The sequence below is a fragment of the Hyperolius riggenbachi genome, chromosome 6 (assembly GCF_040937935.1).
Source record: "Hyperolius riggenbachi isolate aHypRig1 chromosome 6, aHypRig1.pri, whole genome shotgun sequence".
NCBI lineage: Eukaryota > Metazoa > Chordata > Amphibia > Anura > Hyperoliidae > Hyperolius > Hyperolius riggenbachi.
In genome coordinates, this window is record NC_090651.1 from 304,793,082 (window position 1) to 304,820,784 (window position 27,703).

Below are 27,703 nucleotides of genomic sequence, written 5' to 3' on the forward strand. Positions count from 1 at the left end.
CTGAGTGCAAAGGACATATGCCAATCAGTGACTTCCTGTGTAGTTTGTGCACATCCATTTCTGGAGGGATGAGAGCATTACCAAGTTACTTTCTACAAACTTTGACAGCCGATTATCAAGCAGATGGAAGCCAGAATAGTTGCCTCATCCGCTATAAGCATGTGGACTCGAGATCTTTACCTACACAGGCAACATACAGAAACAAGATGAATTCTGATGGGTTTATTGGTGAAGACGATTAGAAGCAGTATGTGAAAGTCATCCTCTTTATAAGAAGGTCATCTTGGAAATGGATGGATCTGTTTCCATGATCAATAGACACTACATTCGGAAAACAAGGTCAAGGGGGTCCAGGTAATTGTTGCACTGTCTGACCTGAGATAAATAAGAAATAAGAGGTTAGCATCATTGATCTTTCCTACATGTGCTACGTTGACGTATTACAGTAATATTTATAGCATTATTCCACAAGCCCTTATAAGCAGTCATACAAGTCCAGTTGCAGCAGATGTCAGTTAGGGCCCTTTTCCACTAGAGCGTTTGCGATTGCTGAATCGCAAATCGCTAGGGTTTGCTAAATAACATAGGATTTGCGGTAGGTAATTTCCACTACCACGATTCGATTTTTACAAAAATGTGATCACGCCGCGGAGCGATTATTGCCAGGATTTTGCTATGCTATGCAGTGCATGACAAAATCGCAATTGTCGGGGGAAAAAAAGGACTCTGCTGAATCACAATCGCTAGCGGTTAGCGCAAACGTTAGCGATTGCTAGTGGAAAAGGGCCCTTAAGAGCCCTTAAGTCTTTTGTTGTTGTTTTTTTCATATCATTGGCTGAGCTTTCAAAGTATCAACTTGCTTTCAATATATATGTCATGCAGTATAGCCAGGGGCATATCTGGGTAATATAGAGCCTGAGGCAAACACTGAAATTGCGCCCCTACCCCTACAAGTCGGAGCCGCCTTCCCCTCTAAAAACAGCATCCTTTCTCGTTTACACGTGTTATGGTTGCCTGTGTTTTTTGGCTCAGGATATTGCTGGAGTTACTTTTCGGGAAATATCTCTTCTTATTTCCTCTCTTTTCTAACACTAAGCCAAGTGCTCCCTACATACATAAAGAAGCCATGTTCCCCAGATAACAATGAATCTGATCTGAGTCTGAGGCACGGGGCGTGGCGCCCATGGCACAAACCATGCCTGCACCCCTCTAGATACGCCTCTGCGTATAGCAGCAGTATTTCTGAAGTGAAATTATTTTAGTGTATTAACAGAAAATACTATGCAGTATGCATCATAACAAAATTAGGCGCCCCACGATCGCACTGCCAAAGACTTCGATTGGGTGCTCTGAGCAAATAATCTAATTTCTAATTTGCTCCAATTTACTTTGTCATGATTTGGATAAATCTACCCTCAAGGGTGTAGTTAAATTAAAAATAGGTAGAAGTTATATGAAACAGTTTTTGTCTTCTATCCAGGTGCTTGTCGCTGTTATACACTCCTATGCATTTCCCTAGCCACACAAATACACATTGTTCTATAATGATACCTTGTTACGCCTGTGTAGCACCAGAGGTTTCAAACTTCTTTTTCCGTCCTTCCATTCCACTGAGGGCATCCACATTCTTTCTCCAGTCACCCACTTCCCGTATATCCTGTGTAACATGAAGGGAAATCACTGAAGTCCCATAGGTACTATCAGTTCAATGGACTAAATGCTAAGTACAGCCAATAAGATTTCAGTTTACTGTGGTCAGATCTGTATTGGCAGCCAAGAGTTACTGCACTTTGGACAATTTCCTTAATCTGATTTTAAACATTTCTATTGCACTTTTTTTGCGGTCAGGTTTTTTTTTTTTTTTCATTTTAGCCTTTATTATTTACTTTTTTCTTTTTATTGACTTTTCAACATAAAACACGCAAAAAATAAGCAACCAATCTTAAGAACCTATCACTTAATATGATCAAGTGATTATAAGCATATATTGTGCCAAAACGAAAAATACATTAGTTTGCATAATTACTTAAAGAGACACTGAAGCGAAAAAAAAATGATGATATTATGATTTGTATGTGTAGTACAGCTAAGAAATAAAACATTAAGATCAGATACATCAGTGTAATTGTTTCCAGTACAGGAAGAGTTGAGAAACTCCAGTTGTTCTCACTATGCAAACAAGCCATTAAGCTCTCCGACTAAGTTAGTCATGGAGTGGGCTGTTATCTGACTTATTATCTCAACTCTTCCTGAACTATTTACTTTTTCTCTGCCAGAGGAGAGGTCATTACTTCACAGACTGCTCTGAAAGACTCAATTTTGAATGCTGAGTGTTGTGTAATCTGCACATATTATAGAATGATGCAATGTTAGAAAAAACACTATATACCTGAAAATAAAAGTATGAGAATATTTTCTTTGCTGCTAATCTTCTAGTAATTATTCATAGTACACAACCAATTCACTATATCATATTTTTTTTTTTCGCTTCAGTGTCTCTTTAAAAACTGCATTTACAGTATTAAGTTATTTATATAGTATTTATAAAAGGTAAACTTTATGGGCAATCCTCTATATTGTAAACTTGCTAGGACCTCTCCCTTATGATTCCTGCTTTTTTTTTTTAATCAAATGTACCAGTATTGGCAATGTGTCAAACTATACACATTAATTGTATCTATTTGCACTTGTGTTGCTGGGTTTCCTGGTTGTACAATGTGTTGACCTACTCGTGTATCCAGTGGCGTAGCTAAGGAGCTGTGGGCCCCGATGCAAGTTTTACATGGGGACCCCCAAGCACTCTGTACGTAACAATTGATACAGCACACCAAAACCTGCAAAGGACAACCACAGTGTCAGAGGTGCAAGAAGGGGGTGGGGAGCAGTTTGTTAATGATTACCACTATTCAAAGCATCTATAGACGTGATTATTATGAGCACAGGACCAATAGAGAGCTAATACTGTAGTTGAGGGAGGGCCCCTCTGGCATAAGGGCCCTAATGCGGTCTCAACCTCTGCAACCCCTATTGTTACACCCCTGCATGTATCTATGCTCCCCACTATCCTCTATTTTGTACAATGTACAGTAGATGAAGGTAGATCAGAACACTTACTTTATCTACATCATCTTTCTTGGCTTGCTTGACTTGTTTCAGGTTGGCCCTAAGATCCATGGCTGCTTTGTGTTTGGTGCCCAGGAGTGCCCGCATCATGGCATCTGCAGACAGTCGCACTCTCCGCAGGGGTGGTCGTTTGAATTTGCCTCGAAGGTCAAAAATCTTCTGATTCAAGTCTTCAATCTGAAGGGCGTAAAAGTGAACAGTTGTGAGCAAAAGCATATTGAAACTAAATGCTTTTACTTACAGTGCTAATGTACTTACTGTATACTTAAAGTAGACCTGAACTCTTGCACAGGACAGAAGGAAAACAGAGAAATGCACCCTGTATGTATTTAGAGAGTTTAGCCTGTCTAATTCCCCCTTATCGGTGACTACACACAAGTTGTAATTTGAGCCCTCAGCTGTGTCAGCTGACTGCCATGACAGATAAGGCATTTGTAAACACAAGATGTTAACAATATGTCTGCTTCCATGAAAGCAGGAAGTAGACAGACTGCAGATGTATTGCAGGATTTGTACCAGCTGTAACAAAGAAATGTTTTTTTTTGTTTAAAGGTGTGTGCATACCACCCACCCCTGTGTTAAAATCTGTAGATGATTGCTCACTGCATCAGCGGCAGTCCACCATTGTCTTGTATTAACAGTTGTGTTGTTTATTTTGTATTGTTATACCCTGCACCACAGAAGATGTTGGCATTACTGTATATAAATCAATAATAATAATAATAATAATACCGTTGCTTATATTTTAGAGCACAGAGGAAGTTCCGAGTTCAGGTCCACTTTAAGTGTGGCTAAAATGTCTATGTGCATGTCAATCATTTTAAGAAACTGTAGTCATCTCCCCATTACCAACTGTGCAAGTTGTAGGTCTATACAGATAGTAACTAACTACAGCAAAGCTAAGTTCATTGATTGAAATGTGTGCATCTAAACTGTTTCCTCTCCCTTCCCCAACTTGTAAAAAAAAATATATAAAAAGGTTGATATATCAGTATCTTAAAGCACAACTAAAGGTATAGGGCTAGTGCTGACTAGTTAAGCATTGCCTATGTATCACCTCAACCCTCCTCTAGAGCACTCCCCTCCTCTGGAACGCTCTCCCTCAACACATCCGCCACTCAGGCAAACTTACTCTTTTTAGGTGCAATCTGAAAACTCACCTCTTCAGGCAAGCCTACTCTCCTAACTAGGACACTTCAGCCACTGACCACCATTTCACTCATTTTATATACAGCTTCCTCTTACCTCCTGTCCTATCCCTTAAATGGAACCTGAACTGAGTAGAATAATTTAAAATAAACACATGACGTAGCTGCAAATGAATATTACATACTTGCCTCGCCATCAGTTCCTCTCAGAAGCTCACCATTCTCTTCTTACAGTGATCCCTTCCAGTTCTGACAAGATTTTGTCAGAACTGAAATATGCCAGTTGCTGTCAGTTATAGATCAGCTGCTGTCAGTTACAACTTAATGTGCAAGGTAATGTTAATATTGCCCTATGGCTCAAGTGGGCGATATAACAGTTTAATAGTATGCTGGCCAGGAAGCTGTTATGGGGTAATGGCTATTTTCAAAATGAAGGACAGAGAATTCCATCGATCACAGTGGACAAACAGGACGCAGGAGAAGAGAAAGAGATTGACGAGCAGATTGATTACCTACATGAGAGGTAAGTATAACCTGTGTATATTTATTTTGACTTTTTATTTTCAGTTCAGGCTCTCTTTAAACCTTTAGACTGTAGGGCCTTTTGGCCAGGGCTCTCTTCCCCTTTCTGTAATGGGTGTGCATACCTCCCATCCCTGTGTAAAAATATGTAGTTCATTTGTTCGCTGCATCAGCTGTAATACACTCTTGTCTTGTATTAACTGTTGTTTTGTTTAATTTGTATTGTTATACCCTGTATGCTGTTGTACAGCACCACGGAAGATGCTGGCGCTATATAAATCAATAATAACTAGCTAGAGTTGCTGGCTTCTATAGTGAAATGGAGAATAACCTCTTCTCATCCCAAAAGCAAAATAGACTGCCACTGAGCAGAGGCAACAAAACATTCAATACTTTGTTACTGTTTAAAGGGATACTGTAGGGGGACGGGGGAAAATGAGCTGATCTTACCCGGGGCTTCTAATGGTCCCCCGCAGACATCCTGTGCCCATGCAGCCACTCACCGATGCTCCGGCCCCGCCTCCGGTTCACTTCTGGAATTTCAGACTTTAAAGTCAGAAAACCACTGCGCCTGCGTTGCCGTGTCCTCGATCCTGCTGATGTCATCAAGAGCGCACAGCGCAGGCCCAGTATGGTCTATGTCTGCGCAGTACACTCCTGGTGACATCAGCGGGAGCGAGGACACGGCAACGCAGGCGCAGTGGTTTTCTGACTTTAAAGTCAGAAATTCCAGAAGTGAACCGGAGGCGGGCCGGAGCATTGGGGAGTGGCTGCGCCAACACAGGATGTCTGCGGGGGACCATTAGAAGCCCCGGGTAAGTTCAGCTCATTTTCCCCCGACCCCCCTACAGTATCCCTTTAAATATAAAATAAAACAATGCGATATTTAAAAAAAGATCATTTTTAGAAGTAGAAATATAAATACAATTGTTTATCTTATCAGTTTATTTTTTCCTCGGGTTCACTTTAAGAAATCAAATCTACTTAAAGTTATCATAAATCTCTTTTTCATTTGAATTATCATCATGAAATCACTGAGAAATCTGCACCTTTGTCTGCTTAGGTTAAATTTTGTGATTTCTAGCCAGATGAAAAACTCACCAAGTAATTATTTTCGACAGGTACAAAATTTAAAAATTCTCATAAAACAAACCTTAATTTCCTTAATCCTAAAATCTATTTTCCTAATCCTAATTAGAGTGGGGCCGAACCTCCGATTTTAGGTTCGTGAACCGGGTTCGCGAACTTCCGCGGAAGGTTCGGTTCGCGTTAAAGTTCGCGAACCGCAATAGACTTCAATGGGGATGCGAACTTTGAAAAAAAAAAAAAAATTATGCTGGCCACAAAAGTGATGGAAAAGATGTTTCAAGGGGTCTAACACCTGGAGGGGGGCATAGCGGAGTGAAATACACGCCAAAAGTCCCCGGGAAAAATCTGGATTTGACGCGAAGCAGCGTTTTAAGGGCAGAAATCACATTGAATGCTAAATGACAGGCCTAAAGTGCTTTAAAACATCTTGCATGTGTATACATCAATCAGGTATTGTAATTAAGGTACTGCTTCACACTGACACACCAAACTCACCGTGTAACGCACCGCAAACAGCTGTTTGTGTAGTGACGGCAGTGGCGGGTTCACTGAACAGGAATACAGTGGGGGGTTCACTGAACAGAACAGGTATGCAGTGGTGGGTTCACAGAACAGGTATGCAGTGGTAGGTTCACTGAACAGGTATACAGTGGCGGGTTCACTGAACAGAACAGGTATACAGTGGCGGGTTCACTGAACAGAACAGGTATACAGTGGCGGGTTCACTGAACAGAACAGGTATACAGTGGTGGGTTCACTGAACAGAACAGACTGAACAGAACAGGTATGCAGTGGCGGGTTCACTGAACAGAACAGGTATGCAGTGTCGGGTTCACTGAACAGAACAGGTATACAGTGGCGGGTTCACTGAACAGAACAGGTATGCAGTGGCGGGTTCACTGAACAGTACAGGTATGCAGTGGCAGGTTCACTGAACAGGTATGCAGTGGTGGGTTCACTGAACAGGTATGCAGTGGTGGGTTCACTGAACAGGTATGCAGTGGTGGGTTCACAGAACAGGTATGCAGTGGTGGGTTCACAGTACAGGTATGCAGTGGTGGGTTCACTGAACAGGTATGCAGTGGTGGGTTCACTGAACAGGTATGCAGTGGTGGGTTCACAGAACAGGTATGCAGTGGTGGGTTCACAGTACAGGTATGCAGTGGTGGGTTCACTGAACAGGTATGCAGTGGTGGGTTCACTGAACAGGTATGCAGTGGTGGGTTCACTGAACAGGTATGCAGTGGTGGGTTCACAGAACAGCTATGCAGTGGTGGGTTCACAGAACAGGTATGCAGTGGTGGGTTCACTGAACAGGTATGCAGTGGTGGGTTCACTGAACAGGTATGCAGTGGTGGGTTCACAGTACAGGTATGCAGTGGTGGGTTCACAGAACAGGTATGCAGTGGCAGGTTCACTGAACAGGTATGCAGGTATGGTGGGCTCACTGAACAGAACAGGTATGCAGCCAGGAACAAGCTAAGCCTAACTAATCTTTCCCTATGAGAGACAGTCTGCAGCAGCTCGCCCTACTCTCACTAACGCAGGCACATGAGTGAGCGTAATGGCCGCCGCTGCCTGCCTTGTATTAGGGGGGGAGTGGCTCCAGGGGCTAGTGTAGCCTAATTGGCTACACTGGGCCTGCTGACTGTGATGTAGAGGGTCAAAGTTGACCCTCATGGTGCATTATGGGGCAAACCGAACTTCCGCAAAAGTTCGCCTGCAGGACGCGAACGCGAACCACTGAAGTTCGCATGGAACCGTTCGCAGGCGAACCGTTCGGCCTAACTCTAATCCTAATTTGCCTAATCCTCCTAATTCTTTAAACCAGGATTCTGCAGACCCATATGCTCCTAATAATGTATCTAGTTTAGAGGAATTAGGAATAGGATAGTTATGGCTAAGAAGTTGGTATAGAAACAATAGTTAGAGTTAGAAGAAAACAGGTTTTAGGTTTGGGATTTTTAAGGTTAGGAGAAGGAAAAAGAAAGTTAAGTTGGGAGAATTAGAGCTAGTGGAATTAGAACTAGGGGAAGGAAAGCAAGAGAATTAAGAGAATTAGGATATAGAGAAGGAAAGTTAGGTTAGAAGACTAAGAGCTAGTAAGATTGGGGTTAGGAGAATTAAAGCTTTGAGAAGGAAAGGTAGGATTAGGATGAGAAGTAGGGACAGGAACAGAAAAGTTGAGGGTAGAGAATTAGAGCTTCGAGTAGAATTAGAGGATTAAGGGTCAGGGGAAGAAAAGTTGAGGTTAGGAGAATTAGGGTTAGGAGAAGGAAAGATAGGGTTAGGAGGATTAGGGTGAGGAGAAGTTAAGGTTACGAGAATTAGGGCCAAGAGAAGGAAAATTAGGGTTAGCAGAATAAGGGCCAGGGCAAGTGAAGTTATGTTTAGGAGAATTAGCACCAGAAGGAAAGATGGGGTTAGGAGAATTAAGGTGAGGAGAAGGAAAGATGAAGTTTGCCATCTGGAGTCGGGAAGAAATTTTTCCCTCTTGGGGCTAATTGAACCATGCCTTGTAAGGGTTTTTTCGCCTTCCTCTGGATAAACAGGGATATGTGAGGGAGCAGGCTGGTGTTGTACTTTGTACTGGTTGAACTCGATGGACGTATGTCTTTTTTTCAACCAAAATAACTATGTAACTATGTAAGACGAAGGAGAGATGGGGTTAGGAGAATTAGGGTCAGGAGAACGAAAGATTAAGGTTGGAAAATTAGGGTCAGGTTAGGGTTAGGAAAATGAAGGGCAGAAAAAGGAAGTTAGGCCTAGGAGGAATTAAATTCAGTTTGCCAAACTACAGCTCAAGAGTGTCTCTTTATAATTTTTCTCTAACAGCTTTCCCTGCTTATTTTTTTTACTCAAAACAACCCCAATTTCATCTCCTTCATAGACTTTAATGGATTTTAAGTGAAGTTTGTGTTTTTGTTGTTTCTTTTTTTGTTTTTTTTTGCAAAGTTTTGACCAGCCCGATATCAGTTCCATTTACTAATGATAAGCTGATACAACTTTTGCAAACTCATGAGCTGACTGACAACAGCTAAAAATAAAAAATGTGGCACAGCACAGATCATGTCACTGATTCGTGCGGGTAACACCTTCACCTTCTCGCAATGGTTGTAAAAGGACTTTATTACCGGTTCAAACAGTAGAATGCAGACACAGAAAGTAGCTGCTTCTCCCTCACACCAGTAGTTATCTTACAAAAACAGCACTCAGAAGGCTGAAATAAGAAAATCAGATATGAAGCTGGGTCTTCCATATCTGCTATTAAACACAAGCCCTGGTTCTCTTCTGCTTCTGGTAAGCACTTCCTCTCAGGATGTGGCGTAGTGTTGAAAGATAAGGTGGCATCTTATGAAAGAGAAACATCATAAAAACTATAGTTCTTACTCGCTAGTTTCACCTCACACAGTGGTTGAAGCTTTGAAAGCTGTGAGTGGTAATGTGGTCAGCAGGTGGGCACAGTGCCAGTCACACAACAAATAGTGTCGCATGGCAGAAAGATCAGGGCAGTGTCTAAAATATTTAGCTACAGTCCCCTTAAAGTACTCCTGAACTTAAAGGGACGTGGAGGCTGACATGCTTTTTTCCTTTTAAAGGATACCCAAACTGAAATGTGACATAATGAGATAGACATGTGTATGTACAGTTCCTAGTACACAAATAACTATGCTGTGTTCCTTTTTTTCTTTCTCTGCCTGAAAGAGTTAAATAGAAGGTATGCAAGTGGCTGACTCAGTCCTGACTCAGACAGGAAGTGACTACTTTGTGACCCTCACTGATAAGAAATTCCAACTATAAAACACTTTCCCAGCAGAAAATGGCTTCTGAGAGCAAGGAAGAGGTAAAAAAGGGGAATTTCTTATCAGTGAGGGTCACACTGTAGTCACTTCCTGTCGGAGTCAGGACTAAGTCAGCCACTTACATACCTGATATTTAACTCTTTCAGGCAGAGAAAGAAAAAAAGGATCACATCATAGTTATTTGTGTGCTAGGCACTGTACACATACATGTCTATCTCATTATGTCACAATTCAGTTCAGGTATCCTTTAAACAATGCAAATTGCCTGCTGTGCTGTTGAACCTCTGACTCCAATACTTTTAACCTGAGTCCCTGAACAAGCATGCAGATCAGGTGTTTGACTGAAGTCTGGCTGCATGTTGTTTCAGGTGTGCAATTCAGACACTACTGCAGCCAGGGCCGGTTATAGCTATCATGAGCCCAGGGCAAAAGTAATTTGGGGCCCCCTGACATCCCCCGCAGCAAATCCCCCCAGGGTCTCCAAGCTGCCTGCCAGGCCTCATCCATCACACAATATCAGGTGGCCATTTTATGTCCCCTCAAAAGCATTGTTGGGATCCCCATTTCTTCCCTCCTCCTTTCCCCCACAAATACAGTGTACACAGAGCGGAGTCTAACCTAATCCAGGCAGGACACAGGAGGCAGCATCACACTCTGTATACTTCAGACTTTGGCTTCGTATTACCCTGGCAACAGATAGGTAAAAATAGCCCTGTACCCATGGGTCACCATAGCTGGAGGAGGGTGGAGAGGAGACACCTTGGGGGGCCCCTAGAAGCTCTGGGACCCTGGGGCAATTGTCCCCTTAGCCTCTATGGAAGTCCCGGCCCTGACTGCAGCCATAACAATCAGCAGTGCTGCCAGGCAGTTTAAAGGGAATAAACATGGCAACCTTGATATCACTCTTTTCAGGTGTCCTTTAAAATGGATGTTTTGATTGATAATGCAGTGTGTATCATCCTGCTTTGTAGAGTACAAGAGGTAGGTACACACCAAATCGCTGTGAGAAGAATGCAATCTATAGCAATGCTAGTCATTGGTGCCATGTCACAGGTTAAATATGGGTTATTTTTGGGCCACTAACTCAGAGAGGATAAGCATTATATTGTTTTTCTGTTGATGTTTGCCTTACTTTGTTACCCTCCTAATCCTTCATATTAGAAAAGAGTCTTAGTGAATTCTAATTGTCCATGCAAATGTACACAGACTTGAAGGAGCCAGTTAAACCTCTTAGCTTCTGATCCATTAACTGGCAGTTGATTCATTACTCAGCTACAGTTACTGAGCTTGACTATTTTTGACTGACTAATTTATGTAGAAAGGGAAGTAGAGCTGGTTGTGGTTTTATAGAGCATAGTGAGGGCTGGTTCACACTATGGGCTTGATTATCTAAAGTGTAATAACTGCTATCACAGCAGTTATCACGCGAGCTGCCGCACGCAAAGGGTAGCGCATGAACAGTGTTACTTCGTGTGATAAGCAAAGGTTTGCACGTGATCGTGCGCAAACCTCCACTTATCACACAAAGTAATGCTGTTTGCGTGCTACCCTTTGCGCACGGCAGCTCGTGTGATAACTGCTGTGATAGCAGTTATCACACTTTAGAGAATCGAGCCCTATGAGCGTTTTGAGTTCTTTTTTTTTTTTTTAATAATTACTATAAGTGTAAAAGCACTGTAAAGCGCTTATGTAATGAAATCCTATGTGAGTGTTCTCACATGAGCCATGATTTTTTTTCCTAATCTCAATCAAGGGTCCTGCACCATTTTCTGGGCAATTGCACTTCAATGCAAGGTATAGGAAAAATTGCCAATAGCTTTAAGAGCTGAACTGCGATTTTGTGAGCATTTTTCAAGTAAATTTGCTTTAAAAGACATTCAGTACCGGGTCAAAGTGCACTTCTTATTTGTCTGCACACAGAAAATCGCAAACCGCATACAAAATTGCTTGCAAAAAAATGCAAAGCACTCTAAAAATGCCAGGAATTCCTTAACAAAATTGCTCACAAAAGCGCTTAGCGATTGTGCTTGTGATTTGTAGTGTGAACTATGATAATTTGGTTCGATAGTACACAGGCGCCAGATAGAGTAAATACTTTAAAAACACTAAAAAGAGGTTAGTGGTGGACTTACCCCCAAGCAGTCGGACACAGTTGCCAATTTTCAAAAAGCAGTTCTTAATAAAAAAAAATGTTTATGTTCGCGACATCTCTAATTTTAAAGCCCCCTTTTTCCACCAGCAGTTGATAGGGAGTGAAACACCTTTCAAACTCTCTCAACTGCTTGCTGCTGCATGGTAACTGCTCACTGAAGCTTAGTACCTGCTTGCTGAGCACACTGTTCAACTGCCCGTAGAAATGAGCCCTAAGGGTTGAAAACCAAGCTTCAGCCAGATACGTCACACTAACGAGCTGACTAACGATCCAATATCACCGAATAATTGACCTTCCTATCTGATAACTGTGATCAGAAGGAAAAAACAGAAATCAATTGGGCCCATAAATGGAAAATAAAATTATAATCAATCCGATCATTTCACATAGAAATTATCTGAAAATGAATCAATGATGTGATTGAAGATCCCATTGTTTGTTGTCGATTGATACCATCGACAGTATCCGATCTGATTGCAAGGTAAAATTGGATCATTAGTGGGCACCTGAACATGGCTGCTATTTACTCAGCTTCCACACAGAGTAATGATGACCTTTTGAACTCCATCACTGCTCTGCTATCATAAGTGTTTGCACAGCAGAGGTTTTATACTGAAGGATTTATCAGGCAGAGGTGATGAATAGCAATTTGCTTAGCCAAGAGATAACACTCATAGGCGATTCTAGATATCTATTCGTGTAAATGGTGGAATTACTTTTTGAATAAAAACAAAATATGTCGCCGGTCCTTGGGAATACGGATTTTTAATACATTCTACCTACTTCTACCCTCCCTCCCCCCAATATTCACCTCCCCCTTTTCCCCCCAGGTGAAGGACCATGGGACACCTATCTAAACTTATCTAAACAGTACTGCTTTTCTTTTGTTTTGTGGTTATGTATTCTATTCACTTTTATGATTACATTTACTGTATTTAGACCATTTATGTAACACGTCCACAATAGTCACCTTCATTGTTAATATTTATTACATAAGAAATTCTAGTTTAGCAAATCGCAATCAACATATAATCTAAGCAATATTGCCATCTAGTGGCCCATTTCATTTAAACACCTCTCAAAAAAAAAAAAAAAACCCAGCCCATTTATTTCAAGTTCAGGTCCTTATAAAAGGAGCAGTTGTGTAGTAGCTACAACATCATTGGCCCTAGTGCAGATTTTACCCTACCCCACCCAGCACTATATGTATAATAATATCATTTTACAGACAAGCTTTCCAAGGACAGCCACTGAGAGAGGTGAAAGCAGAGGGAAAGGAATGGTTAGTTAATGATTACCACTATTCAAGCACATATAGAGGTGATTATTTTCACTACAGCACCACTAAATAGAGATATAAGATAGTGGACAGAGATCTATTAATCTGCATAAGTTTGCAGAGTATTTAAAGAGGATCCAGGATGAAAAACTAACTATAAGCAAGTAACTTGTCTATATATCTTATCTAAAGTTTAGACGGTTTACACAGTAAATCTAGCTGCAAACAGCTTCAACAGTATATGATGATTTATTCCTGTGATACAATGAGAGCAGCCATATTCTGCTTGTCATCATTACGCAGGCAAGCTGCTTTGCATTTCCACCCCTCAGCCTGTAAAAACTCCACTACCCTCTCTCTTCCTCTCCGCCCCCTTGCCTCTGAAATCTCAGCAGCTCCCAGCTGGTAACACCTCCGCCTTCTCCTTCGGGAAAAGCCGCCTCCTCCTCCCCAGACTGCGCTCCCATGAGCATTGGCTACATTCAGAATGCCTAGGCGCTTGAGGAGTTGTGGGTGCGGCTTGTTTAGTTTATAGGGAACTAGGATATTAAAACAAAAAAAAAAAAAGTATATGGCTTAAGGAATGCCCTATAAAATATATAAATGGTACAATTATGAAGTGTGTAAAAGTTTATCTCGGGATCCACTTTAAGCAACAAAGAAACAACTGGACAACAGTCTCTGAATCTGACAAGCTCTTGTTAAATTCCACAAGCACGGCCGTACTACACCTGTGTAAGCACGGCCACAACTGCACAGTACGCCAGAGAGCAGGTCCATTTTACTATGTACACCCGGCTGTGGTCAAGCGGGTGCAGTGCAGGCGCCATATCTCTCTCTCCGGTCTGTTCCCATTTTCTGCCTCCCCTGATCCCTGCGATTTTCCCATAAAATCTTCAACAATAATGTTGAATATGAAGATACAGGAAGAGGATGAACTCCTCCCACTCCCATTTCCCTCCTACATTCACCCTGTACCCAGCCATTCCCAGCACTCCCCATGAGCACTCACATCCCACTTGTGCTAACGTCCCTTTAGCTCAGAGTGCAGAAAACGAGCTGGGACGCATGGGGGATAGCCATGGTGAACTAACCCGGAAGCTAATCCAGGGTCGGCACCATGTTTTAAATGGAGGATTAATATTGTTAAATTAAACTTTATTTACAGTGACATTACTGCGTTAAAGGGGAACTTCAGCCTAAACAAACATACTGTCATTAAGTTACATTAGTTATGTTAATTAGAATAGAGAGGTACTATAATTTTTTACCCACCCTGTTTTAAAAGAACAGGCAAATGTTTGTGATTCATGGGGGCTGCCATCTTTTTGGTTGAAAGGAGGTGACAGGGAGCATAAGTCACAGTTCCAACTGTCCTGTGTCCTGATAACCCCTCCCAGCTGAAAGCTAGGCTGCAAATGTCAAATTCAAAATGTAAAAAAAAAAAATTGCACCAAAACTGCAGAACGAGAACAACAACATCAGAAATCCCATCATGATTGCTTTGCACAGCATCAGGGGAAAAATGCCCGGGCAGTTTTCTTCTGTGCAGCTAAAAATGAGGCTTGTATAAGAGAAACAAAGTTCTGATGCTGTGAAACTATTAAAGGAACACCGGCCTTTTCAGTGCTGCTGAGTCGATTTTTAGTCTGGAGGTTCACTTTAACCAATGTTACACAAAATAATGATGTAACAATAAACAATGGTATGTAGATTGCAATGTAAGGATATAACAGACGAGTCAATGAGCCCATGAGGTGGTGGAGAAGAGCACACAGGGAGAAGGGCCCTGCCAAATAGGCTTACAATCTAAGGGTTGGGGGATCCATTTGTTACCCCTAAAATACAAGCGACCAGGGCCAGAGAGAACAGCAATGTTGGAGGGTAACGACTGGGAGGGGTAGGGGTTGCAGGGTCAGTTCTGGGCCTTAAAAAGCTCAACCGGATTTTTTTTCCTTATATTAAACCAAATATACATTGCCACTTGCTATAATAGTAAACACCTCTTTAGATGTGTCAAGTTTTGTGCAGTTTTCTCAGCAGTGAAGTCATGTAATGTAAAGAACATTACCTCAGTAATATTTTTATTAACTTTAGCTTCCATATCATATCTTTCTTCATCCACCACATCAATCCTGGCGTGGAGCTCTCTGCACAGATCCTGCAGGAAAGTCAAATATTGAATCATTTATTAGACAAATTATAGATACCGAGAAATCAAACTAGCCTGATGGACAGGAAAAGCTACATATTACTTCAATATTAGGAGCCCCTGAGCATGGATTAACAAGATTGACAAGATTGATTTTGAGAAAAGCGAAATTGTGCGCTGGCTGTGTAAGAGGGGGTTTACTCACTTAGGCCGCCACCTTTCTTGCATTCCATACTGCTCTCCATCTTCTGGCACTTCCACCATCACAACAGAAGTTTCAGTTTAGAAGGTGGAAGTGTCGGAAGATGGAGGGCAGCGAGGAGCGCATCAGAAGGGAGATGGCAGCCTAAATAAGTTAACCCCTGTTTAGACAGCCCAACCCCCCTGCACACTCTGGGACAATTTCACTTTTTTGCAACTTTTTGCAAACTCATCCTTATCCCTAAGATCAATAATTAAGAGTCATGATCAGTTTTACATGTAGTCTAGTTTGTATCTGAAACTCAAATACATCAACAAATTGTGTGCCCAACCACCACAAATACATCATCACACACATCACATATACATCATCACACGCAACAAACTTTCAGCATCACTGTTATTTGGGTGCAAATGGTCGTATTAAATAACATATCACATTCACAAGTTTTCAAGGTTTTCATTTCTCCCCTAAATAACCGCATTCCCCTTACCATGCCTAATAGTAACCCCCTCCTGCACCTAATCCTAATCACCATTATTTTTTTGCCTAACCCCAACCACCCCAACCTGGGCCAAACCTCAACCATTACTCTCTTGTGCCTTTACTCCAACCAGCCTTCTCCTGTGTCTAGCCCCAACTCCAACCACCTCTCTCCTGTGCCTTACTCCAACTGCTCCTTCTCCTGTGCCTAACCCAAACCACCCCGACTCTGTGCCAATCTAACCAACCCTCTCCGTTGCCAACTCCCAACCACCCCTTTCCTGTGCTTAATGCCAACCATCCCTATCCTTTGTCAAACCCCAAACAGCACTATTTTGTGCCAAATACCCCTCTCTCCTGTGCCTGAACCCAACCATCCCTCTCTTGTGCCTAGCCCTATCCTGTATCTAACTCCAACTCCCTTCTTCGCCTAAACCCATCCACCCCTATCCTGTACCATACCCCAACCAGCCCTATCCTGTAACTATGTCTAACATCCCTTCTCCTGTAGCTATTCCCAAGCTGCTCCTTTGTACCTAATCCCAACCTAGTTTTACACATCAAAAGGTGCACACGTGTCCCCTAACACAAACCTTCTTTGATCTTCTTAACACATGAAAAAAATGTATACTAACCTAGGACTATGGAAATGATTGTTTCGGGTGTTCAAAGTTGTGCAGCACCAAAATCTATTGCTGAATTTCACTGTTTTCCAATACCAGCGACAGCACAGACCACAAAGCACAATACATGGGAAAGAATTACTGCATCTGCTGCAAGAGTGGCCACACGTCTTTGTCTTAAATTCTTCCATTAGTCTATGATTGCTAAACTAAGATGAATAAACTACATTTGACTTGAAGTTTTTTTTCATTTGCATTTATCAATTGAACTGGTTTGATGCAACTATATAAGAGCTTAGTTTCAGTGAAATCTATGCAGCTAGTATTTTGGTGATAAGAATACACATCGGGGTCCAGCCTGAGTCTCGCCTTCGAGGTTTACCTGCAGCTCAGAAAGAGACAGCCTGGAAAGTTGAAGGGGCTCACAATGCTCCGCCAGGAACTTCTCCTTCTCCTTGGCTCTCTCCTCCTCCTCCCGCTCCATCTCACTCTTGGCAATTTGCAGCATCATACTCTAAGGCAAAACATATCAAGTTAAATATTTGGTTTCAGTGTTTTAAGTAAACAAGAAGAACTTCATGCTAATACTTAATTCCAATAGTAAAATATTGGTAATCTTTACCGATATTTTAATATGTCTGAACCTAACACTACTCTCACACAGAACCCTCCCTCTACTGATGCCTAACCCTAAGGCCTCCCTCTACTGATGCCTAACCCTAAGACCTCCCCCTACCCATGCCTAACCCTAAGACCTCCCTATATCCATGCCTAACCCTAAGACCTTCCTCTACCGATACCTAACCCTAAGACCTCCCTCTACTGATGCCTAACCATAAGACCTCCCTCTACTGATGCCTAACCCTAAGACCTCCCCCTACCCATGCCTAACCCTAAGACCTCCCTATATCCATGCCTAACCCTAAGACCTTCCTCTACCGATACCTAACCCTAAGACCTCCCTCTACTGATGCCTAACCCTAAGACCTCCCTCTACTGATGCCTAACCCTAAGACCTCCCCATACCCATACCTAACCCTAGGACCTCCCTCTACCCATGCCTAACCCTAAGACCTCTCTCTACCGATGCCTAACCCTAAGGCCTTCTCTACCGATGCCTAACCCTAAGACCTCCCTCTACCTATGCCTAAACCTAAGACCTCCTTCTACCGATACCTAACCCTAAGACCTCCCTCTACTGATGGCTAACTCTAAGACCTCCCTCTACTTATGCCTAACACTAATACCTTCCTCAACTTGATGCCTAACCCCAAGACCTCCCTTAACCCTCACCCCCAGGTGGTGCCTAACACTTAACCCCTTCAACACTCAACCCCTCCCCCTTCATGACCTAACCCCCCCCCGGCCACTAAGCTGTAAATTTTGGCAAAGAAAATGAATTGGGGTGCCGGGGAGTGCCACCACAAAACTGCAATTTGCAGCAAAGAAGGTAAATTTGGGTGCCCTGTACCTTCTTTGCCGCAAATCGAGACTTTTATAATAGGCACCTATGGCTGCACCCTTTTTACTACATGGGCTCCTGCATCCTTTTGTTGTGTTTCGCTTTCAGCATTGAATATATGCCATGTTTTTTTATACAAAATAGACACAGTTCTTACACAACACTATATTATGTATGATCATCATCATCATCACAATACCTTCAGCTGCAGTTTCCGGGATGCAGAAATCTTTGGCTTTCTCTGGCAAAGAAAATCAGATTTATTAGTCAATCCATTCAGGACTTTTTATGACACAATACTAACATTGTATGGGATATACACATTTCATAAAGCAGAGTATTTGTCATAATTGTTAAAGAGAATCTGTACTCTAAAATTCTTACAATAAAAAGCATATCATTATATTCATTATGTTCTCCTGGGCTCCTCTGTGCTGTTTCTGCCTCTCCCTGCTGCAATCCTGGCTTGTAATTGCCAGTTTTAGGCAGTGTTTACAAACAAAAAACATGGTTGCTAACCAGCATGTGATAGGCTGAGAGAAGCTCAGTCTGTGACTCATACAGAGCCTGGAGAGGGCATGGAGAGGGTGTGTATAACTTCTACCTATCACAGCAGAGAAGCACATTCCTGCCTGAGCCGACAAAGGAAAGACAATTAGATTATATAACAGAGATAATACAGCCACTGTGCAACTAGGAGAGGCTGCAGTAAGACAGACCCCATTAGAACTGGTATAGGAACTTATAGGATAGAAGAAATGAGGCTGAACATTTTGTTAGAGAGTCTCTTTAAAGTTTTTTTTAAATATATTTTCACACCAATAAAGGTGTTTTCATGTATTGATATACAGACTTGTCATGATTTCGCCCACCTACTCATAGGGGCCTGCAGCCTGATCCCCACCATGTCCTAGGGTGGAGCTCAGCATCCAGATCTGGCCACTCAGTGTGCTTAAAGAGGAACTCTAGTGAAAATAGTGTAAACAGCCTTGGCTATAGTGTAAACAGCCTATGTAAAAGAAAGAGGCAGATCCCCTCCAATCACCTAGCATGGAAGTGGAAGGGCTGCGATTGGTAGTCCCTTTTTCTCTGAGGTTAGCTTCTTTATTTTACTATAAAAAAAGCCAAACTTTTAACCACTTCATGCCATGGAGTGAGAATGCGTGTGTGTGAGAGCGTGTGTGCGTGTCCGCTTTAGCAGATTAGCAGGACTTTTATAAATGTCTTATTTTCACTAAAGGTGCACAAACAGGATGTCTATAAATGTCAATTTCGCAGGAAGTGCTTAACACGTATGTATGCGCGTGTACATAATTTTTTTTACATCACCAGCTATCATACTATCTGAACCAAAAAAATATTTAAAGCTGTATTGTCACCAAAAAAATCAAATTTCAACAGCAACTGGTCTGAGTGTATTAAGTGATAAAGATGCTAATCCTGCATTCAAAACTTGCAAAACTTTTACTGCTGATATGGTTTGGAGTTATCACATACTTTAGGAACACTGGCCCTAGTGCCAAACAGTGCCAAAGAGTTGAATGCTGGGAGTTCTTTTTATCTATTTTATATATTACTCCTCTTCCATTTATTTCCCTATTTAGCTGCTTATCAGAAACACTCTCTGATCACTTGTGTTTACAAACAAGGCTGAGGTGACTCAGTGATTGGATGTGTAAATAAACAAATAGACAGTGCAGTTTTTAGTATACACCTCATTGGGAGTGTCTGAAGACACTGGGAGGAGGGCAGCTAATGAATACACAATGAGCAAGAGAAGGGAGGGGGGAAACAAGAGTCAGGGAGGATATGATGTCAGTATTAGCTTGGCAAGATGGCCACTGCCTAGAATAGGATTTTCTTATTTTCCTTTATAAAATTCACAGGAATCATTACATCTGTTATGCAAGTAGAAGTAGTATTTATCTACTTATATATGTGTTTTTTTTTATTTCTAGGTTAGCATGGGTGTCGCTTGTTCTTTAACAAATAAATATGTGAGCATTTCAGCATCTGGCCAGTGCAATGGCCTTCAATGTATAGGAACATTTGTATTTTGTACACAAAGAAAGTGGATGTGCCTGGCACTCAGTAACAGGGGTGTGGATTGGTCCCTGCACCTTTAAATGGCAACTCCGTCTTTTTCCGCTTCTCCGCTCAGTGTGTGGTGGAGGCGTGCATCCGGGCTAACATGAGCAGTTAGTGATACGTGGTACATATATGACAGTCCGTGCACAGCTTCCTTAAATCACATTTATTCGACCAGGATAGTCACCAGCAGACATTTACAACATGGTATGCGAATTCACAGCATGTACAAAGCGGAACGATCTAACCTGTATCCAAGACGGGTGCGGGAGTGTGACCAGGGGGTGAGAGGACGGCACAACAGCCGTTTCGCGCCGGTGTGGCGCTTGCTCGCGTGCGTGTGTCCTAGGGTCGTAGGACACACGCACGCGAGCAAGCGCCACACCGGCGCGAAACGGCTGTAGTGCCGTCCTCTCACCCCCTGGTCACACTCCCGCACCCGTCTTGGATACAGGTTAGATCGTTCCGCTTTGTACATGCTGTGAATTCGCATACCATGTTGTAAATGTCTGCTGGTGACTATCCTGGTCGAATAAATGTGATTTAAGGAAGCTGTGCACGGACTGTCTTATATGTACCACATTTGTATTTTGAGTACACCGTTTCTCTAGTCACTAAAGGGCCCTTTTACATGCCATGTGTTCAGTTGTGTTGAGTTACATTGAGTTGCACCGTGCCCCATATTGGCAACTGCAAAAAAGCATGCTGCAACGCGATGCATCTCAACCCATTAAAACAAAATTAAGTACAAAAGGCCCTTAATGAAATCATGCTTGGTTGTGGTAAAACTGTCCTCCGCTACAGACCTGTCACATTCCTCACTCCTGGCTGTGCACTGCTGAACACCTAGTGCATAGGTAGGTACAACATTAGGACAAGGGTAGTCAATTATGGTCATTGTGTTTTGTTATTTTATAGTTACAGAGACACTCAAATGAGTTTCACTCCTGAAAAAAGCAGCACACTTTATGAAGTTAACCACTTGCCGACCGCACGCTTATACCGTGCGTCGGCAAAGTGGCAGCTGCAGGACCAGCGACGCAGTACTGCGTCGCCAGCTGCAGGCTGATTAATCAGGAAGCAGCCGCTCGCGCGAGCGGCTGCTTCCTGTCAATTTACGGCGGGGGGCTCCGTGAATAGCCTGCGGGCCGCCGATGGCGGCTCGCAGGCTAAATGTAAACACAAGCGGAAATAATCCGCTTTGTTTACATTGTACGGCGCTGCTGCGCAGCAGCGCCTTAAGGCAGATCGGCGATCCCCGGCCAATCAGCGGCCGGGGATCGCCGCCATGTGACAGGGGACGTCCTGTCACTGGCTGCACAGGACGGATAGCGTCCTGTGCAGCCCGGATCACCGGGGGGGAAAGGTAGGAGAGGGAGGGGGAGAATGTCGCCGCGGAGGGGGGCTTTGAGGTGCCCCCCCGCAACATGCCTGCACGCAGGAGCGATCAGACCCCCCCTGCACATCATCCCCATAGGGGGGAAAAAGGGGGGGCGATCTGATCGCTCTGCGTGCACCCTGATCTGTGCTGGGGGCTGCAGAGCCCACCCAGCACAGATCACAACAAACAGCGCTGGTCCTTAAGGGGGGGTAAAGGGTGGGTCCTCAAGTGGTTAAGAAGCACGATTACCTTGTGAAACAAGCCGTATGCAGTGCAAATAAAGCCTTATTACGGCATGTTGGTCTCACACATTGTATTTGGGAGGCAAGTGGACATTTTCTGCTTTCATTTTGGCTGTTTTGTGACCAAGCAACCCAGCAAGTGGCATTAACTAGTAATGATTGTAATCTACTAATTAAGATTACACAAAATTTTGCATACATTTTTACAATTACAGCCATACGCAATTACGATTTGGACATTCAACTGATTTTGTGTAATCCATTTGTAATTTGGTGTAATTTTCCTGTAATTTCATGCTGACCTTAGCGGTTAATAGCAATGCCCCCATACATGCTATCCCCACCAAAATTGCTGGGTATGTGAAGGAGAAGATTGGGAACAAGATAAAGAATTTTTCAAAAAAAAAAACCAACAAACCTTGTAGTTTCTGAGAAAATTGATTGTAAATGTGAATAGGAGAAATGGTTTTAAAACATCAATTACAGTTTAAAAAAATTTTTTCCTTTGCATTTTTAAAATCGATTTTCTCAAAAATGACAGGGTCCTTTTGAAAAATTATTATTTGTTGCCTTGTTTCCACTTTTCTCCTTAACATATATAGACATTTTGGTGACGATATCATGTACACTTTTCTATTAACTGCTAAGGTGGGCACAAAATTACATGAACATTATGGTTCCTGAGTACATTTACAAAGGAAATTAATTACGAATTTACCCCGAAATTTTTGTATTATGATTTTGCAAAGCAATTTCAGATGATGATGCAAAATTATGATTATGTGAAATGTATGCACAATTTGCACTCATACTTTTAAACAATTAAATTTCCAATCCATTGAAATACCTCCACCTACAGCATACCTTGAAGCCTTAGGTTTAATCCTTTCTGAGGGTAATTTCTTTTTATGAAGTGCGACTATACAGGCATTTTCACTAACTGGTTAAGCTCAGAGAGGAGAGTGATCAAATTTTCCTGTACACTTCACAATCAATTACTGTTTGTGTTGTCAAGGACCACTGATGACCTCTTACCTTTATCTGAGGCTCAATGGCATAGGAACGGTAATTGGCAGATGACTTCCTTCGGATAAGTGGTGGAGCAGCGACTGGTGGAGGAGGTGCTGGTTTTGGTGCCTCAGGCTCCTCTTCCTCCTCCTCTGCCACTTCTTCCTCATATTCCTCCTCTTCCTCCTCATACTAATTAATAAAAAAAATTACAATTATGCATCACGTTATGTTATGCCTATGTTAGCTCAAAATTGACTCGGTGCTGGATCCAGGTATACGTCCTATACATACAGTATATAGCAGAGTTTTCCAACCCTGTCCTCAAGTACCACCAACACTGCATGTTTTATGGAAATCCACAGAGGTGGTTAATTAGCAGCACTGAGACACCTGTGAATATGTACAGTCGGTGGCACTTGGTGACAGGGCAGGGAAGCCCTGCTATATGCTATATCCTGAAGGAGAAGAGTTTATTGAAAGCACAGCTATTTCTCTCATAAGTCCTTGACACCCTGCTAATAGGGGTGTCACAGGAGCACTGGTGGCTGGAACGCAAAATGCCTTCCAAACGGTTCCAGCGCACGGATCGTGCGAACTGTGGTCGCAGTCAATGCGTAGAAACCGTTGGGAATTGGCCGCCGACCAACCAGAAGGGAGCCTGTGGGTTACAGTAATTACAACTTTACACACTATTTCACACTATTTCAGGGTATTTGCCACCACCACTGGTATGGGCCAGTGGACCCTACTGACTGACTGACTGATCCTGCAAATAAAACGGTTAAACACTCTATTCTGTCTAGATATCAACAATAGTAGCGTCTCTTCAGAGACCTGGGATCAGTTTCTGTGTATGGCTGAATAGCAGGGTAGCTGAATAAACAAAGGACGTTTAAATGTTGTTTATTAATGCAAGATAAATAATTAATATATACAGACAATCATTAAAATCAACAATTAGACATTAATAGCGCAGTATGAAAAGAAAAGGATAAAATGCTTAGGTTCATGGAAATATGTCCATTTGTGGGAAAATCATAAAGTCCTTGGTTTCAATTTCAGCAAAATTCTTTGTTTCAGATCACAGCAAAGTTCAGACAAGATGGCCGCCAACCATGTGTCCTCTGGCTGGCAGCAGACAACTCTCATACAGATGGAATTTGGAGGACTGACTTGCCCGGGCAGCTCATTTACTTTTAATTGAGCTGTGTTCAGAGGCGGGCTTCCAGAGTCGGCCCCCGGGCCGGATTATGGTAATCACATCTGGGCAGGGGCTTTCACCAACCCCATAACCCTGACATTTTCTCTAGGTTGACCTACACGGCCGGCACGCAAATAATAATTACATATTATCGATCCCCAGAACCTACCGATTAATATGATACCTTGGATGCGGGTGTTAGGGCATATGGTTACCGAGGGGCCCATAACTCCTTAACAGAACGAGGTATGATTATGATTTGTATACCGAGACGTTGGTCCAATTTTAACGGATCCTACACTCCTCCCACCTCTGGGTGATACTCGGTTTTCCTTTAATAAGCAGAAATCATAATTCACATGCTTCATCATTTTAACCCCTGGAGACAGTTTGTCTAGTGAGCAGGAGGAAGCCCCATTTGCTAGTCAATTCACATTGAGGTGTGAGCTGTGCGCTCATCCTGTATGAAAAGGCTCACCAAATGGTGGACAATTGACATCTGCTTGCTGCTAAGGAAGCTTCACACCTGGTATCTCTGGCCAGGCAGGCCTTGTGGGTCTTAATTAGCATCTGAGTGAGATCAGCTCGGACAACATGAGTGAAAGCCCAGACCTTAGTCATGCTAATTAACCACACAGGTCTTTCCAGTGAGCATACTTGCTCTCATGAAAAGAACTGTGCTAACACCTATGAAGACAACTGGGACCCCAGGCTGGACTGCAGATGCTCCTACACAATCAATCTAGATTCTAGCACGTCAATGGCAATCGGTGAAATAAACCGATTGCGATTGCGTTCTCGTTTCTCACGGCTGTTCCGTGACAAGGAGAACTTATTTTTATCATTTAATTTCCTATTACTTCCATTGAGGTTCACGTTTAAAACATTACCTCACAAATACGTAACATATTTAACCCAGGATGCAGCCAGTGAGGTAGAGGGGATGCACCCTCACAGGTAGTGGACGCCAGGTAAGAAAAATAGCACCAAAAAATGTGAAATGTTGTGCTGCTCGGTCAGGGAAAGGGACAGCAGGAGTTGTTCTTGCTCACACTCTAGCAGCTTCAGTGATGACCCAGCTTTATGGTGGGCTTGGACAGAAGACAAAGGAATGGAGAGGAGGAGCACACTGTAGTGTGATTCCGGTTTATTCAAGAACAAACACAATAAAAGTTACACATACTATGTGCATATTAAAAGTAGGCATATAGGTGGGCATGAAGCCTTTCAATGCATCCTGGGTGGATGCAGCCTCAGAGACCGCTGCGGCCAATGGCAGTCTGTGGACCAGATGGAAAAGGTGCCTGGGTGCTCCACCACTGGACTATCGTGTTCTGGTGACGTCATGACGCGTTTCAGCATTCCATGCCTTCGTCAGGCTACCATTTGTAATTGCTTGCATCCAGCACTCTATGGGGGTCACTTAATTTTATCAAAAACATATGCTGGTTCTACAAGTCTTGTTTCTACCTCTTTCCCCAGGGACTGCACATGACATCTGCCAATGGTTTTTAATCTTTGTGGTATTTTATCACAGAGGGCCATCTGCAATTAACTTTTCATCTTCTGTTTAGAATACCTTTTCAGCACTTTGCAATTGAAAAAGTACCTAAATGCAGGTGGAAAAGTACTATCAAAACTGAAGTATTTTCTTGTTTGCTGGTGATTTTAAAGAGAACCAGAGACAAAGCACCCTCATGTATTTTATTACATTTATCAGTGGGAACATGACAGTAAACACCTACCCTGCTTTTAGTTTTATTTTTCTCAGTCTAATCTATCTGTTATCAACTGTGATAAGAATCCACCGACTGATTCAGTCTAGGTTTGACCTGAAATCATTATAGCTGAGTCACTCTTCTGTGGAGTCTTTTCAAGCCCAAGCCTGCCCCCTCATGGCTCAGATTTCCTATTTAGAGCTGTTGACATGGGAGGGGCTGCTGCTGCCTAGAAAGAAGCTCTGAAACAGACAAGTGTATCTGTGTGCATTGTGCAGCCAGTCATTATCTACTGTATGCAGTTTCATTTCTATGAGAGACACTTCCTACAGAAGCCACACAGCATACAAGAACAATAAAGTTGAAAGCAGACAGATGAAAGGCTGCAGCAGCCCTGCTTGTCTATAGTCTCATAGAGGCTAGACAGCACATCCAGAACAGCTTATAACCTGGAAGCAGAAGGAATATGAGCCTGCGGCCATATTGGATATTTCCTGGAGCAATAATGGATAAAAAAACACTCAAAAAGGCACACCAGAGTGGCGAAATTATCAGGTAGAGGATTTATTCTTTACAAGCTATCAACTGATATGTTTATTTTGTGTGAATCGTTCATCTCTGGTTCCCTTTAAAGGGAACCAGAGACGAAGCACCCTTGTGCATTTTACCATATATATCAGTAAGAACATTAGAGAAAACACTTACCATGCTCTCTGTTTCACCCTCACTGCTAAAAGTGTCCGTTATCAGCTGTCACAAGAATCCCAGACTGAGCAATTAAATCTGGCTTTGCTGGGAATGATTATTGCTGAGTCATTATAGCAGAGCCACAAGGGGGCAGGCTTGGGCTTGAAAAGACACCACAGAAGACAGACTTAGCTATAATCTTTCTGTAGCAAAGCTAGACTGAGCAGCCTGAGTGCTCAATCGGGGATTCTTATCAGAGGTGATAACAGTCAGATTAATCAGAGAACAATGAAACAAAGAGCAGATTAGGTGTTTACTGTCATGTTCCCACCGATTTATAAGGTAAAATACAAGAGGGTGCTTCCAGTGGCGTAGCTAAGGAGCTGCAGGCCCCGATGCAAGTTTTACATTGGGGCCCCCCAAGCACTCTATACATAACAATTGATACGGCGCACCAAAACCTGCCAATGGCAACTACAGTGGCAGAGGTGCAAGAAGGGGATGGGGAGAAGGTGGTTTATGATTACCACTATTCAAAGTATCTATAGAAGTAATTATTATGATCACAGGACCAAAAGAGAGCTAATACTGTAATTGAGGGAGTGCCCTTTGGGGCCCCTTTGGCCCAAGGGCCCCGATGCGGTCGCTACCTCTGCACCCCCTATTGCTACGCCCCTGGGTGCTTCATCTCTGGTTCTCTTTAAATGCCTCGTGCTCAGGGTTGTGCTTTTTGGCCAGATGGTTGATGAAGCTGGAGGTGCCATAGTTGGAGGGGTGAGACCCTCTGCTCAGCTTCACATGGCATACATTACAAGTCACAAACTGGCTTTCCAGTGAGGGCAGATGAAAAAACTGCAGTATTGGGGAGTGCAATTTTTCCTTATGCCCTGAACAGGATGCTGCTGCTGATTTTCTCCCTGTGGTGGTTGGGGCCTGGGGTTGAGTGGTGTGGCTGGTGCTAGTAGTGGCAGATGAAGCAGCAGGCTGTGGGTCACGCATTCCATGCCCACTGCTGCTCCTGCCAATGTCTGCAATGCTGATCCTCCGTGCCAGACCAGCCAACGCATCCTCCTCCTCAGAGTCAGAGCTGACATCCTCCTCCTGTGGATGGTAGTCCTGGTCCTTCATCTCGTCATCAACATCATACTCCTCCTCCTCGAACAACTGCTGGGATGATGACCCAGCCCCAAACTCCTCTTCTGCTGACACATCATGGACGTATTCCCACACCCAACAACCACCGTCAACATCTCAGACTCTTCCACAAAGCCCATTGCACCCAGAATGTGTTTTGTAGGGCTGGTGGTGGCTTGCTCATCATCCACCGACAGCTGCAT

General features: G+C 43.0%; 1 protein-coding gene across 1 annotated transcript; it reads right to left on the minus strand.

Annotated features, from left to right (window-relative positions):
- Nucleotides 1–207: 207 nt before the first annotated feature.
- Nucleotides 208–27,703, minus strand: LOC137522178 (troponin I, cardiac muscle-like). Its single transcript, XM_068242210.1, has 9 exons — nucleotides 27,514–27,703; nucleotides 24,949–25,052; nucleotides 22,785–22,949; nucleotides 18,238–18,279; nucleotides 16,959–17,090; nucleotides 15,188–15,277; nucleotides 3,115–3,300; nucleotides 1,552–1,657; nucleotides 208–375 (listed from the first exon to the last, which is right to left on the minus strand). The coding sequence occupies exons 1-8, from the start codon at nucleotides 27,701–27,703 to the stop codon at nucleotides 1,556–1,558; spliced, it is 1,011 nt and encodes a 336-aa protein (XP_068098311.1). The 3' UTR covers nucleotides 208–375; nucleotides 1,552–1,555.

Bases quoted from the DNA above. Each gene is read 5' to 3' on its own strand.
- LOC137522178 (XM_068242210.1), bottom strand. From the start codon at position 27,703: ATGCAGCTGTCGGTGGATGATGAGCAAGCCACCACCAGCCCTACAAAA. The intron at 18,280-22,784 runs GTAAGAGGTCAT...TTTCTTTGCCAG, and splicing joins CCATTGAGCCTCAGATAAAG to AGAAAGCCAAAGATTTCTGC. The intron at 15,278-16,958 runs GTAAACCTCGAA...ACTTTCCTGCAG, and splicing joins TGTCTCTTTCTGAGCTGCAG to GATCTGTGCAGAGAGCTCCA.